Raw genomic sequence first — 15,110 nt, 5'->3', positions numbered from 1 at the left:
TGATTTCTTCCCCTTTTTAAGGAAAACTGTTTTTTGAACAAATTGTGATTTTTGATATACAGTGGATATAAAAAGTACACACCCCTGTTAAAATGCCAGGTTTTTGTGATATAAAAATGAGACCACAATAAATCTTTTCAAAACATTTCCCATCTTTAATGTGACCTATAACCTGTATAGTTCAATTGAAAAATCAACACATTTGTTAGGGGAAAAAATATAAAAAATAAAAAAAACATACAATAAGCTGGTTGCATAAGTGTGCACACCCTTAAACTAATACTTTGTTATGTGTGCTCACCATTAAACTAATACTTTGTTGAAGCACCTTTTGATTTAATTACAACATTCAGTCTTCTTGGGTACACACCTGCCATCAATTAAAGAGACTCTGATTAACCCCAAATAAAGTTTAGCTGTCCTAGTAGGATTTTCCTGATATTTACTCAGTTGCCTGCTACAGCAAAAGCCATGGTTCACAGAGACCTTACAAAGCATCAAAGGGATCTCATTGTTGAAAGGTATCAGTCAGGAGAAGGATACAAAAAAATTTCCACAGCATTGGATATACCATGGAACACAGTGAAGACAGTTATCAAAAAGTGGAGAAAATATGTGGCAACAGTGACTTTGCAAAAAACTGCATGGCCCTCCAAAACTAATGAAAAGACAAGACAAAAACTGGTCAGGGAGTCTACCAAGAGACCTACAGCAACACAAAAGAAGCTGCAGGAATTTCTGGCAAATACCGATTGTGTACTACATGTGACAACAATCTCCCATATTCTTCATATGTCTGGACTATGGGGTAGGGTTGCAAGATAGAAGCATTTTCATACACAGAAAATCATCCAGGCCTGGCTAAAATTTGCAAAACAATACATCAAATCTCACAAAAGCATGTGGGAAAATGTGTTATGGTCTGATAAGACCAAGGTTGAAATTTTGGCCACAATTCCAAAAAGTATGTTTGGTGCAAAAACAACACTTTGCATCACCAAAAGAACACCACCCCCATGGTGAAGCATGACGGTGGCAGTATCATGATTTGGGGTTACTTTTCTTCAGCTGGAACTGGGGCTTTAGTCAAGGTGGAGAGAATTATGAACAGTTCCAAATACCAGTCACTTTTGGCCCAAAATCTTCAGGCATCTGCTAGAAAGATGAAGATAGAGGAATTTCACCTTTCAACACAACAATGACCCCAAGCATACATCCAAATCAATACAAGAATGGCTTCACTAGAATAAAATTAAAGTTTTGGAATGGACCAGCCAGATCCCAGACCTAAATCCAATAGAAAATCTGGGGGGTGACATGAAGAGGGCTGTGCACAAGAGATGCCCTTGCAATCTGACAGATGTGAAGTGTTTTTGCAAGTAAGAGTGGGCAAATATTGTCAAGTCAAGATGTGCCATGGTGATAGACTCTTATCCAAGAAGACTGAATGCTGTAAATAAACCAAAACGTGCTTCAACAAAGTATTAGTTTAAGGGTGTGCACACTTATGCAGCCAGTTTATTGTATGCTTTTTATTTTTTATATTTTCCCCTAACAGATTTGTTTGTTTTTCAATTGAATTGTACAGGTTATAGGTCACATTAAAGGTGAGAAGTTTTGAAATGATTTATTGTTGTCTCATTTTTTTATATCATAAAAACCTGGCATTTTTAAAAGGGGTGTGTACACTTTTTATATCCACTGTATATATGTGTATATGTATATATATAAATATATATATATATATATATATATATATATATATATATATATATATATATATATATATATATATATATGGAGTGGTTAAATGAAATGATATGGCAACTGACATCTCTTCAAGGGCTGAAAAAGTCAAGAAGCTCAACAATCGACTCTACTGACAATACTTTCAGTATTCCCATTTATAAACATTAAGGCAATGTTATACTCTCAAAGTAAAAAAAAAAAAAAAATTAAAACAGAAAGAGCAACTTTTACTAACTTAGAAACTAAGCATTTTCATCTCAGACTTATAACAACTTATTTGAAATCCAGGAAAAAGCACTTGAAATACCTTAAACAATCATTCATTACATCACATTTGATCATAATTAAAAATGCAAAGTCCAAATAATCTGTGAAATAAACACTTAAAATACAGAAGCATCAAATATGAACTAAATTGAGTTTATAATGCAGTTCATTCTGTAATAGTTGCATAGGTATTTGTTTAAAATCCTGTAGCAGTAAATAAGGATATGTGTGTAATATGCTCAAGCATTCATCAGAACATACATACTTATGACAAATGCATGTGTTGTAGTCAGGTTCTAGGTAACAGAAATCTTATGGGGTTCCTATTAGATCATCGAAGACGCATAATTTTGAATGCGTCTTCGCCGAACTTAAAATAACAAAAACTGAAAACAGCGAAGGGGCATATGAACAATTTCTTTCCCTGGGAAAGAAATCGCTTGCCTGCTTCTCGTAGTTTGCTGTTCTGTAAACTGTAGTGCGATCTCGGAGTTGGTATATTTAGTTTGGGGGTGTGTGGGGGGAACAGCCTCCCACATTGGGGGGTGTGGCGGTGAAGCCCCCCACTTTGTTTTGTGTGTAGTGATATATTTTTTTGGACAAGCAATTTCTTTCCCAGGGAAAGAAATCGCTCATATGTAGTTTTGCTGTTTTCATTTTTCGTTTTTATGGGTTCGATGAAGACGCATTTGAAGTAATGCCTCTTCAACGTTGTGATATAGACACAATCTTATGTTAGTGATCTGGCTTTTAGGCAGCACTGTTTATTTACAAGTTCATTCACACCTGAGGATTGGTCAGCGGCTGAGAGTCTCATAACATTTTTAAGCAAACCAACAAATCCAATTTCTTAAATGTTGAATATTAGAGAAAACAGTCACAGAGGAAGTAATTATACTCAGACTAATAATAACAATTTGTCCATGTTGGTTACAATTTTGTAAAAGAAAATAAAATGTTAACTTGAGATAATTTGTTCTTTGAGGAATGTATTAGAATCAGTCAAGTTCCTAAAGGTCTCTGATTATATAAATTCCTACAACAGACAGAGGAGACTGATCCTGCTTATAAGGAATGCACTAAGAGATATTTTTTACAAAATGGGATCGGATTTTTTTTACATGTTTTCCTCCAGGCATAATGAATAAAAATTGACTGAGCTGCATGATGAAATTTATGATCTGAATACAATGATAACCCTACGCAGACATTTCACGTGTTCCAGTTAATAGAATACTATTTTTCAAGAGCAGGCAGACACATTAAACAGTAGTACAAAAAAATTAAAGAAATTAAAGATGAGTTTGCTGATACAGGTAGCATTGCTTATCATCTGTCTGGATGGCAATATAAATCCAACCACAAGCAGCCTTTAATGCAGACAACAGCTTACTCTTGTATTTGCCTAAGACCTCAGATGCTCCCCCGGATTGGCAGAAATGCAGAAACACATTTTTTAAACTGTTATGAATGACCTGCTCACACAATCATGGCAGAGTAATACTGCCATAAAGCCAATGGGATTCCAGCAGTGAGTGGATTGGCACAATGGAAACATTAGCAGTGGTTATTAGAGCAGGAAAAGATACTAATAGAAAATGTAAGGTTGCTAGTGTTAAGGAAACATGTTTTTAAGTCTGAGTTTCCTTACTTTGTCCAATGAACAGATGAACATTTTATTGAAAGATTTGACAATTAACCCTTCAGCTTGGGCATTCTTAGCTAATATATTAACTAAGCTAAGACTATATGTACTGTTTTGCTATACCAGTCGTCAGACATTAATGGCAACAGTATGCATAAAATGAAGAGTCTCTTCGTTCTCCACCGACTTCAATGCTGAACAATTTTGTCCAGGTATTGGGGAGTTGTTGTTGTTTGTCTTTTCCCGGTAAGGGGTCGCCACTGCGGAACTCCGGTCCGCTAATGATTTGCAGTAGATTTTTACGAAACACCGAGGTGCCAGCTCAACGCTCAATCTTCAATGAAGGCACGCCCATTTACGCACTCATGTCTTTCGAACGCTACTCAACCGCGGAGAGGACATGCAGACACCACACAGAAGGCACTCCCAAGCCCAGCCGAGAATCGAACGGGAGAACTTCTTGCTGTGAGGTAACAATGCTACCGCCATACCACCGCGGCAGAGGTATAGGGGAGTGATTTTAGAAAATTATTAACAGATCCTTCATCATTATATATTTTCAACCAAACTAGTGAAGGAACAAAGTTCAGTTGTCCAAGAGCTTACCATAACATTAGATGTCTTACTTTTCACTGCTGCAATATTTTTTACATCTGGGATATCCTGCCAAGTATAGCCAAATGAACAGCCAGCAAACTAAAGCCTTTATACCTACCAGCTGCCATATGTCAGACATATATCTGACGTCCCAGGTGTAAGGAACCAGAGCAAGTAAGGTATGGAATCAGAGCAACTTTAGAGGAGAAACAAAATGATGTACATCCAGGAAAGGAAGAAGAGGAGGAAAGGAACCAAGGAAGAGAGTAAGAAGGACCCACTTGGCCAAAAGGCAGGCAACTGAGAAAAACAAGGGATAAGAAGTTGGGATAGAATACTGCAATGCTTAAAGATAAGACATCTACTGTTATGGTAAGTTCTTACACAGCTGTACTATGTCCTTCCTTATCACTCTTTCAGTATTTTTACATCTAAGAGACTATGCAATCTACTAGAGAGAATGGCAGGAGAAAGCCCCAGAGGAGCCATTATGAACCTCTGAAGGATGGCCCTGGCAAAACCTGCCCTGCCCAAGAAATCACATCCAACCTTTAATGTTTAGTAAACTTGTATACAGAAGACCAAGTAGCAGCTTATAAAATGGATCTAGTATCCAGACCCTTGAATAAAGCACCCAAAGAGGCAACCACCATATAGAATGAGCACAAACAGAAGAGGAAAGCTGCTTGCCGTGAAAAGAATAACAAAAGGAAATGGTCTCAGAGATCCAGGAAGAGATGGTTTGCTTGGAAACAGCCAAGCCCAATTCAATGGGAAGATAAGAAACAAAAAGCTGATCAGATTTCCTGACATCTTTAGACTTATCAAAGTAATACCTGGGTTGTCTATGTAAATCAAAGGTGTGGAGAATCTTCTCACTCACATTTTGTGGTGAGGGCAAAAAAGAAGGCAGATGATTTGATTGATTCAAGGACAAATCATTAACCACCTTGGTTAATGATCTGTGCAGTGGCCATGAGGGCCTGAATTTCAGAGACCCTCTTGACAGAAGTAAGAACCACCAATAGTGCCATCTTCTAAGTGCACTGCATTAAAGAAGTGGAACCTGAGTTAATTTCTCCAGAGTGAAATTAAGGTCCCAAGAAGGGGGAGTAGGCTTTCTTAGGACCTATTATGAAGGACACCTTTCAAAAATTGTTTTCCAGCAAAAGATAAAGTAAGGGGTGGATTCAAAGGTAGACAAACAGAAATGACTGACAAATGAGCTTTAGCAGATAAATAAGCCAGACCAGAAGCGAGCAACTCACACAATTAGGAAAGGACCACGGGAACACCCACAGAAATACAAGGGTCCAGGTGATGCTCAAGACTCCAAACAGAAAATCTCTTCCATTTAGCCACATAGGATTTTCTAGTACTGGGTTTTCTAGTCTCCTACAAAACCCAAAGCACATCCTCAGAAAACTGGTGACAAAAAGGAATCTAAACTCTATCACCGAAAGAGTCAACTGAAGAGTGGATAAGTGAGGGTTGATGAGAGATCCCTTACCCTGTGTGAGGATATCCATACTGTGAGGGAGCTTGTCATGACTGATCCTGACCAGATGAAGTAGAAGGGAGAGTCGATGCTGTCAGGGCCAAAAGGGAGTCAGCAGCAAGATTTTGGGTCTGTCCCACATGCTTTTGTGCAGGAACTTTGATAGCAGAGGAAGAGGTAGACAGGCATTCAGAAACATCCCTTTCCAGGAAAAAGACATGATGTCCACCTTCCAAAATAGGGGACATGACACTCTGAAACAGAACTGGGGAGGTTGTCTGTTCATAGAGGAGCCAAAAAAGATCTACTTGAGGAATACTGAACTGATGTACAATGTCCAGTGACGTCTCCTCTTGAAGCATCCATTTGTGAGGATCTGTCCTGGACTTGCTCAAAGTGTCTGCAACAAGACTGTGCACTGAGGGGATGTAAACTTCTTGAGGAAATAAGTGATGGTGGACCACAAAATCCCAAGCCTGAAAAGTGAGCCTGCAAAGGAGGTAAGACTTTGTGCACCTTTGCTTGTTGATTTACCACACGACTGTGACATTGTCTGTGAAGATGGGAAGAAGACCTGAAATCCAAAGGGAGTGAAAGGCATGAAGAGCCAGAATCAGGGATCTCATCTTCTTGATGTTGATATTGTATGCTACTTGTTGAGGGGACCAGAGACCCTGGATCTTCAGCATGTTGGAAGAAATTCCATAAACTTGGTTGGAAGCATCCATGTACAGGCCCTGAGTGGAAAGAACAACCAGAAAAGACACACCTAGATTCGGGGAGATCTTATGAATCCAGTAGTGAAACTCAAGCTTGGAGATAAGGCAAGAGAGGCAAAGAAACAACCAGAGGATAGCAGTACTAAAGCCAAACAGTTCTAGGTTACCAGTGAAACTTTTTCATATGGAGCTTGGCCAAGGGAACCACTGGAATAGTGGGTGCCATGTACCCTAGAGCTCACAGAAATTATTTGGCAGGAAAAACTGGAAGAGGTAGAATAAACTGAAAGCAAACTGTCAAAAATAGAACCTTGTGAGGTGGGAAGCAAGCCATCATAGGTACAGTATGAATCTTGCAATCCAGAAAAATCTGATCCTGGGAGGGGCCTCAAGTCAGACTTTGTGAGGTTTAGGGTGAACTCCACATTGCAAAGAAGAAAGAGCCGCTGTGATGGGGTTTTACTCAAAATGTAATCTAAACAGGGGAAAATTTGAATTCCCTGATGTTTGCAGATGTCTACCACTGAGGCCAGACATTTGGTAAGTCCTTGGGGCCACAGAAAGAGTAAGAGGCAAATCAGAAAAAATGATAATGAGAAGAAGAAAGACAGAAATGTAAAAATGTTCAGAAGAGAGGATGAAGAAGAATGTGGAGGAAAGCATCCTTCAAATCTAGCAGCACTAGATAAGCTTGAGGAAGTAGCAGAGGAAAGAGCATCTGCGGAGACAATATCCTAAAGGAAGGAACGTTTAGACAGCGGTTGAGAAAGGAAAGATCCAGGATGGGCCTCCAAGATTCCTACTTCCTCAGAACCATAAACATCCTGGAATAAAACCCTCTGCCTTAACGAGACAGGGAGACAGGTTGGATGGTCCCCTGTGTCAAAAGATCCCAAAGAACCAAAGCCAAATTTGGGAGACAACAAGGAGTAGGCTTGGAAAGGCATGATAAGGGAGGAAGTGACTTCTAAACCATAAAATAACATATCTGGATAATGGAAAGAACCCAAGAGTCTGAAGTAATCTGTTGCCAAACTGGAACAGACAGAGTCAACCTGTGGGGCAGCAGAATATGACTAACTGGTAGAAAAGGCTTAATGTCAAATAGAAGCAGATTTGTTAAGGAAAGAAGGCTTTTGATATTTAGAATCCTGGGAAGGCCTGTCAGGAAAAGTTCTCTTGGTGACACACTTGCTATGAGAAGGCTGTCTAGGCTGCCTGTATCAAACAAAGGCTTAGAGGGATAATTCTTCTGAAACCTAGGAACAGGAGAAATAAATCTTTATTTCAGATCCTGCATAACTTTACCTTTATCCTGCAGGACCTTAAAAAAGATCAGCAGCTGCTGTGCCAAAAGATGTTTGCTTGTCCAAGTGGGAATCAAGCAATTTAGGCTTGATATCATCAGGGAGAGCTTGGAACACAGCCAGGATTACTGCCTCATCACAGACCCTAGAAGATGCATCATGAGCAGCATCACAGCTGCACCCAACAGACTGATGCGCCACCTGAGAACCAGTGCTCAAAAGGGGAACAGCAAAAGTATTTGCCCTGTTATCAGGTGTAGTAGTCAGAAAGCCCCAAGTGAAGTCAGAAGAGCCAGTATATATCTGGTCACATAGGTCTGGTAGGTAATAGCTCAGAAAGTTAAAGTAGCAAAAGTGCATACATTTTTCCCACACCCGTCCATTGGCTGACTGTCCTTATCAGAAGATAAAAGCTTAGAAGAGAACAGCTGGGTAAGAGAAATGATTCTTATACAAATATTTGAGCCTAAGGGACGTTATAGAACCTGAAAGGCTTTTGGGGGGGGGGGGTTCGGGAATCAGGGGCTTGAGAAGCTGAAAAAAAAGTGCCCAGAAGTGCATTCAATACTGGAGTGACTGCAGAAGGTATGGGAGAATATATTTGCAAGAGTTCACAGTGCCTTTTTATGATGTCAGACACTTGACAAACAGTTCCTCTTAAAGTCTTCCATCACATGAACCACAGTGTCTCTGAAAGATAATTCTTCCATAGCAGAATCATGGAATAATGAATCTTCTTCAAATCCCAGGGCAAGAGAAGAATGGATCTGGGAGGACTAGGCCAATGGCTCCGAACTAGAATCTAAATCCCCCTCATCCTTAGAAGAATCATATTCCCTAGGATGCTTTGAAGGGTTGAGGATCAGGAAATAGAAACCAGGTTAGTAAAGGCCTGAGGGGGCTTCAAAGCCAGAAGAGCACTGAAAAGCCTTAGAGTAAAATTCTACCATTCTTTGTGGGATCCTTAACCACAGGGGCCAGATGCCTGGTATTTTGCTTCTTTTTTAAAGTAAAATCAGCTTTAACCACTTTAGGAGGTTCAGAACCTTGCCTAGATTCAGTGAGGGTACCAGACACCTCTTCCCTCACAAATATCTGGGAAATCCCCCTAGACTCTCAACATCTACAGCAGATGTAGGTACAGCCTCAGTGGACAGGCAGGTAAGCAACCCCATGTCCTCCTCCAACTTGGCCATGACAGAGAGAGCTGATGTAGACACTGGATGGTCCTCATATTCTTCATCCAACTCAATGAAGATGTCTGGAGGAGGCTAGAAAGCAACAGATTATGAATACACCTTTTTGGCTTTCTTTTTCAATGATGGCTGAATGTTAGGCAGGACGGATTCAGAGACCATAGTACCCTATGTCAAATTTTTAAGCACTGGTTCTCCAGGTAAACAGAAAAGGATGGTAGATGACTATGAAGAATCTTAGGGACAAATGTCTGGCAAATCTCACACTGGTAAGGTACAGTCACACCCAACAAAAAAGGCATTTTTTGTGTCTATCTTTATGGGGAATCTGCCTCTTACAATCACATTTCTCCTTCCTGGATGACTTGCAAAGAGCTAACATAAAGGATAAATAAAGAAGGAAGGAAACACCCTAGTGGGGCACTTACCTTTAGCAGGCTCGGTATCAGAATCCAACTCAACAAATGTCTTGCAGTCCAAATTCAAGGTAGCTTTCAAACTTGCAGCAAAGAAGTGCCGAGACTTAGTTGCTCATATGTCACATATGTACCTTACACCTTGGACAAATGACATAAGTCTGATGTACAGTTCTTGAAAGATATAAAGCCTTTGGTATACTGACTGGTTATTCAGTTATCATTGGCAGGATTTCCCAGGTGCAAAGAATACTGCAACAGTGATTAGGAAGGGCATTGGCTTTGAAGGAGTTTCAGAGTATGAGTGGTATGCACCTTATGAAAGCTGACAAGGAGAATGATCTGGAGGTGACTGACAGGGTCAGATACACAATATGTATGTGTGGTTTGTTCTGTGATGAACCGCATTATATAAACTAACCTGATAATTTTCTATATAAACTATATGTAACTATATAAACTTTTAACTATCTATATAAACAGTGGTATGAAGCTCACTGTAGGAGAGTTGAAGAAATGAGGACATCAGAGCAGAAGCTGAGGAAGCGAGAGTTGCAAATAAAGGCGAAAACAAATAGTGTTCCAGGCACATGTGCAGGAAAGCAGTAAATGATTTGGTGAAGATGATTTGGGAGAGACAGGAGGAAGGTAAGAGGAAGAAGTGGCATCTAGAAAAGAGATGTATGGACTGGGTAAGAGAAGACCTGAGAAGAGATGTATGGACTGGGTAAGAGAAGACCTGAGAAGAGATGTATGGACTGGGTAAGAGAAGACCTGAGAAGAGATGTATGGACTGGGTAAGAGAAGACCTGAGAAGAGATGTATGGACTGAGTAAGAGAAGACCTGAGAAGAGATGTATGGACTGGCTAAGAGAAGACCTGAGAAGAGATGTATGGACTGGGTAAGAGAAGACCTGAGAAGAGATGTATGGACTGGGTAAGAGAAGACCTGAGAAGAGATGTATGGACTGGGTTAGAGAAGACCTGAGAAGAGATGTATGGACTGGGTAAGAGAAGACCTGAGAAGAGATGTATGGACTGGGTAAGAGAAGACCTGAGAAGAGATGTATGGACTGGCTAAGAGAAGACCTGAGACAGCCATGCACGCCTGTCGAAGAAGACAGGAGAGCGGCATTGAATCAAGAGACATGGCAACAGTTGACACACCAAGACACCGTGTAGAAAATGGGTAAAGAGGCAGTTGATGATGATGATGATGATGATGGTTATATCAAAAGAACAATGTGTACAGTACAGTAGATGACATGGTACTGGACTGGCTTCAGCAGGCTACATGAACTTTAAAGGTTTTTGTTAGAATAAAGCCCTTGAATAAGGACTCTGATTTGACCAACATACGCAAAGGATCTATTAATCCTATGCCCCATTTTGCCCTCTTGTGACAGTGGTGGGTTCCAGATAGGAGAGAAAAGCCATGTGGGTTGATTGCAAGTTGGAACATATGCCAAAGTAATGGCTTTGTATGTTAGAGCCATTTGAATTTCTTAGACATGCTACTGAATTATCCAGTCAACAGCAGAGAAGATTTTATGGAAGCAATGAACACAAATTCACTTTACATGTCTTGGACAAAAATTCAGTTTACATTTCTCTCACAACAGGAAGGGATTAACTTTATAACAGAATATATTGTTAAACATAGTTTGATTTCCACTACTGATGTTAACACTATTTGCACTGCATTGGAATTGGCTCGATCTATCAGTTTCTTTTAACAAATTGGTTCTATCAATTTATTTTAACAAATTCGATCTAACAATTTCTTTTAACAAATTGGTTCTATCTGTCAATTAATTTTAACAATGACTAGTTTCGGCGACTTAAAATGGCAGTGAAGTGGGCAGTGACAGCATTTGCCTTTGCTAATTTAGTGCTGACTAATTTGGAAATTACGTATTATAAACACTATCTTGCTAATTTATTTTCCATGTGGAAAGGAAACTACTTACCGCTACATGAATGGCTCAATAAACTAAATGGCAGCACTATTTTTCTCTGTGAGTACCAAAGACAAATCCATTCCTTTCTTACATATGTTGAGTTCTTCAATTTTAAATGTTAAGAAATGTACTTCTCATATTTTCCACAAATCAGCTTTTGCAAATAACACTTTATTTATTTATACAATTCGTTAAATGGGCTAGAGCACTGATCCCTCTGGACCGATTTCAGACTCAGCCCAGAATGTGAACACACACATCATGGAAAAAATAAAAATAATTTATACAATAAAAGAACACGCTAAAAACAAATGTATATTTAACAGACAATAGAAAAAATATTTAAGAAGGTAGTCAACAGAAACCACTATGTATAATATTAGGAGTTAGAGTAGGGATGCTATAGTGAAAATGATTGGTAGTATGTGTCAGAGATTAGGGAGACTAGAATATCTGACCTGAAGCACAGCATTTGTATTTTGGGAGCTGTCACACCAATAAGTTAAAGACAAATGCCAGACCAATAAGTTAAAGATAAAAGCAGTATACAGTATAGTCAGTTTATAAGGACATCAAGAACTGGGAGTGGTTTTATATACAAGAAATATTTTTTAATGAAATTGTAGATAAAGATTATAATGCTGAAGCATTAAATAGCTGTGCTAAAGAATTATTGCCAGAGATGCTGATACAATTCACACCTATTTTGCAGAACAGCTTCAATAAATATATCTACTGATTGTGGCAACATTAAAAAAGTATTAAGTGAAGACTGAAAATTAAAGTTGATAATGAGGACCAAGACAAAGTACTGTTATCCAAGTCTCCATTTGTGAACAAGAGTGAGCTGAACCCTAAAACAAGACTAGAAATGATTATTTTGTAAAGCCAGTCACACACATTCACAGAATTAATAGTATTTATACCCAAGGCAGATGAACTGCTTGTCATTATATGTATGCGAGTCCTCTGCCAAAGCTACCCCACATAAGAAAAACATGTGGAGGACAGCACATTCTATATGTGTTGCAAGGCACTTGAGTTGGAAGACATTCTGTTCAGTAAAGCCCACTTTACAACACTTACAAGATACATATGAATATGACTGTGCTATTAGAAATTAGGATAAGAATACCTATTTACTGAAACACAGCATGGAGTGTCTTGGTTTCTGTAAATTAGTTTTCATCTCTGCTGATCACACTACACCAAACCTGAGAGGGGGGGGGGGGTTAATAACCAGTTAGATCTTAAAGGAATGCCATGGTAGCTTTTAGATGCTGACCGTCTCCCCATGTCTGACTTAACTTGTTAGTATAAAGTTCGGTATAAAAGCCAAATCACTAAAAGTAAACTAGGATAAGATTTTCTTTACCTTAATAAAAGTGGCCTTAATACACATCCATTCCATGACATTTTTAGCACTGCTTAATGTTTATTTTCCTACAGTGCTTATAGCAATATGCGTAGAGTGTTGTTTTATGCACTCTCTATGGTGTTTAGATTGAATCACATATAATAAACCTGATTTAATTTAAAATATTTTAACTAGAGTCTGTTATTTAAATGTTATGACATTTGAATGATCTAAATACCATTAGAGCTTGAGAGAGGAGAGAACTTAGAGTCTGTGATAAAAACAGACCAGGTTAAGATAATTATAGTCCTTAATCCTCTACAATAGCTCCAGTATCCAGTTCAGCTTTTGAAAAGATTTAATATTCTCTCAAACTGATTTCCAAAGTGTTGACTTATAGCTCAGTCATTAGTAAAGCTGTCAGTCAAGGTAAAAGGTACATATAATTGTATGTAGCAGTTTATAAACAGATGAAGTTGGATAGGCACTTTTCTGGCAACCCCAATGCCACAAACTGAGTATGAAAGGTCAGGATGCCGCAGTATGAGGCTCAGCACTGGGACTAAGTATAGGAAGGATTCACTGGCCAGGGAGGGAATGAGTGTGGCCTCAGATGGAATGTTGTAATCAGATGATATTCAGTTAGCTGTAGGAGAAGTCTCTGTGCAAGCAACTTAACCAGGCCACTCACAAAAAAAATGCACTTGTTTGAAAAAACACATGTTCTGTAATTCAGATATTATGCTCAATGTATGATTAAGAGCAGAGTCCTGGAAAATGCATTAAATTATTTAAAGATTCACAAAGAACTATATCTATCCCTTTACATGGTGGCAGTATCAGTATGAAATGAACTACATAACCACATATCTAAACACACTACAAACGTATAGACTCAATTGACAGCAAGATAGTGGGATTCCTAAAAGTAGAGACAGTTTGCAGAACATCTGTTTAGCCCTCTTTCTATTCACCTGTCTTTGGATAAATTAAATATTTCAGAAGTTACTGGCTGGTTGATAAAAGGTCAAGATGATTGCCTGCCTTGGGTGAGATGACTCTCACTATTGATTCTGTTATTAAAGGCCATCAGAATGGATGATGAAGTAAAAATGTATCAAATGGTATTCCTTAGGGAAGGGTACAGTCAGTCCTGCTGCAAATGTGCTTTTGGTGAAGACTAGTCTATACCCATGGACAAAATTACACCACAGCTGCCAAGTAGGCACACACTTTTAGGTAACGCAAAGCTGGCTTACACATTGAAGCATATGTTGGCAAACTTCCATAAGGGGAAACTTGAAGCTGTCTTAAAATTCTTTTGTCACCACATATATAATATATTAACAATGCACATATTACTGCCTCTTGCCTACCCTGGCCAGTAACATCAAAGTGATACAAAAATAATCTTTCCTTACAAATGAAGCCAACCACACAGTGTGATATTACACTGCAGTCAGAACAAAATGCTTATGTGTGGAGGCAGGCATTCTAACATGCTGAAGATCACTGTGTAAATACGAAGAAAGCAGTGTACACATTAGTTATCAATGCTGGGCAATTCTTTAGTATTGCTCCTTGTTTTTTTAATATGTTTCCATGAACAGCTGATTTTAGCAACATATATGGTTAACATGCATTGTGGCAAAGAGAGTACCACTGGATACTTTTAACATACAATTTAAGTTATTCGCATCTGTAAGCTATTATCATTCACCAGACATACAGTATGTAGGAAGGCAGTTTTATACCACGTCAGTGTTTATTTGAGCTTATATTAAAGTAATTTAACTGAATAGCAGGAGCTGCAGGATAATGAGATCATGTTTTAAACAATTGTACGATTGCAGAGCATTAATAAAGTATCAATAAGAGAAAACTGCACCTCAAACCAAATAATTATAAAGAACAAACACAGGATCTTATGTCATTTTACCTGATACTTTCCCATGTAATGATATCACTAGAGACCATTACTTGTATTTCAGAATTATAATGTCTGGTAGTAAGCACTGAGTGTTTGTCCTGTTGCAGATCAGATTTCCTACCTTCTGGAAGATTTTTAATCTGACTGATAACACCTGACATCTGCTCTGTGAGGCGTTCCTTTTTTCTTATTCCACTCTCAACACGATATTTGGTTCTGTCGACAGCCATATCAGTTCCTAGAGGAACAACAAGACACTGTCTTAAAAATATGTAATGACTTCTAGCAGCTATCAGTCCACAGATTTCTGTGGCTGATGCCTTATCCCTAGAGACAAGACACTGTTATTAAACACAAAGCAGTTTGAAAAAAAGAATGAAATGTTTGTATGAAAAACCGTAAATAAGTACTTATTTCAAGAGTCAGACTGTAGTATAAATGTATATGTAAATGTTTAATGAACAATTC

General features: G+C 38.7%; 1 protein-coding gene across 1 annotated transcript in view; it reads right to left on the bottom strand.

Annotated features, from left to right (window-relative positions):
* Positions 1-15,110, bottom strand: part of LAMA4 (laminin subunit alpha 4) — a 1,355,623-nt gene that overhangs the window by 598,717 nt on the left and 741,796 nt on the right. The window contains exon 18 of the mRNA XM_044061904.1: positions 14,764-14,880. Within this exon, the coding sequence (XP_043917839.1) occupies positions 14,764-14,880 (117 nt within the window). The remainder of the gene's footprint in view (positions 1-14,763; positions 14,881-15,110) is intronic.

Source organism: Protopterus annectens, chromosome 2.part0 (genome assembly GCF_019279795.1).
Source record: "Protopterus annectens isolate FY-2018-M chromosome 2.part0, PAN1.0, whole genome shotgun sequence".
NCBI classification, from domain to species: Eukaryota; Metazoa; Chordata; order Ceratodontiformes; family Protopteridae; genus Protopterus; species Protopterus annectens.
The sequence above is the reverse complement of the archived record's forward strand: the minus strand, read 5'-3'. Positions and strand labels throughout refer to the sequence as shown.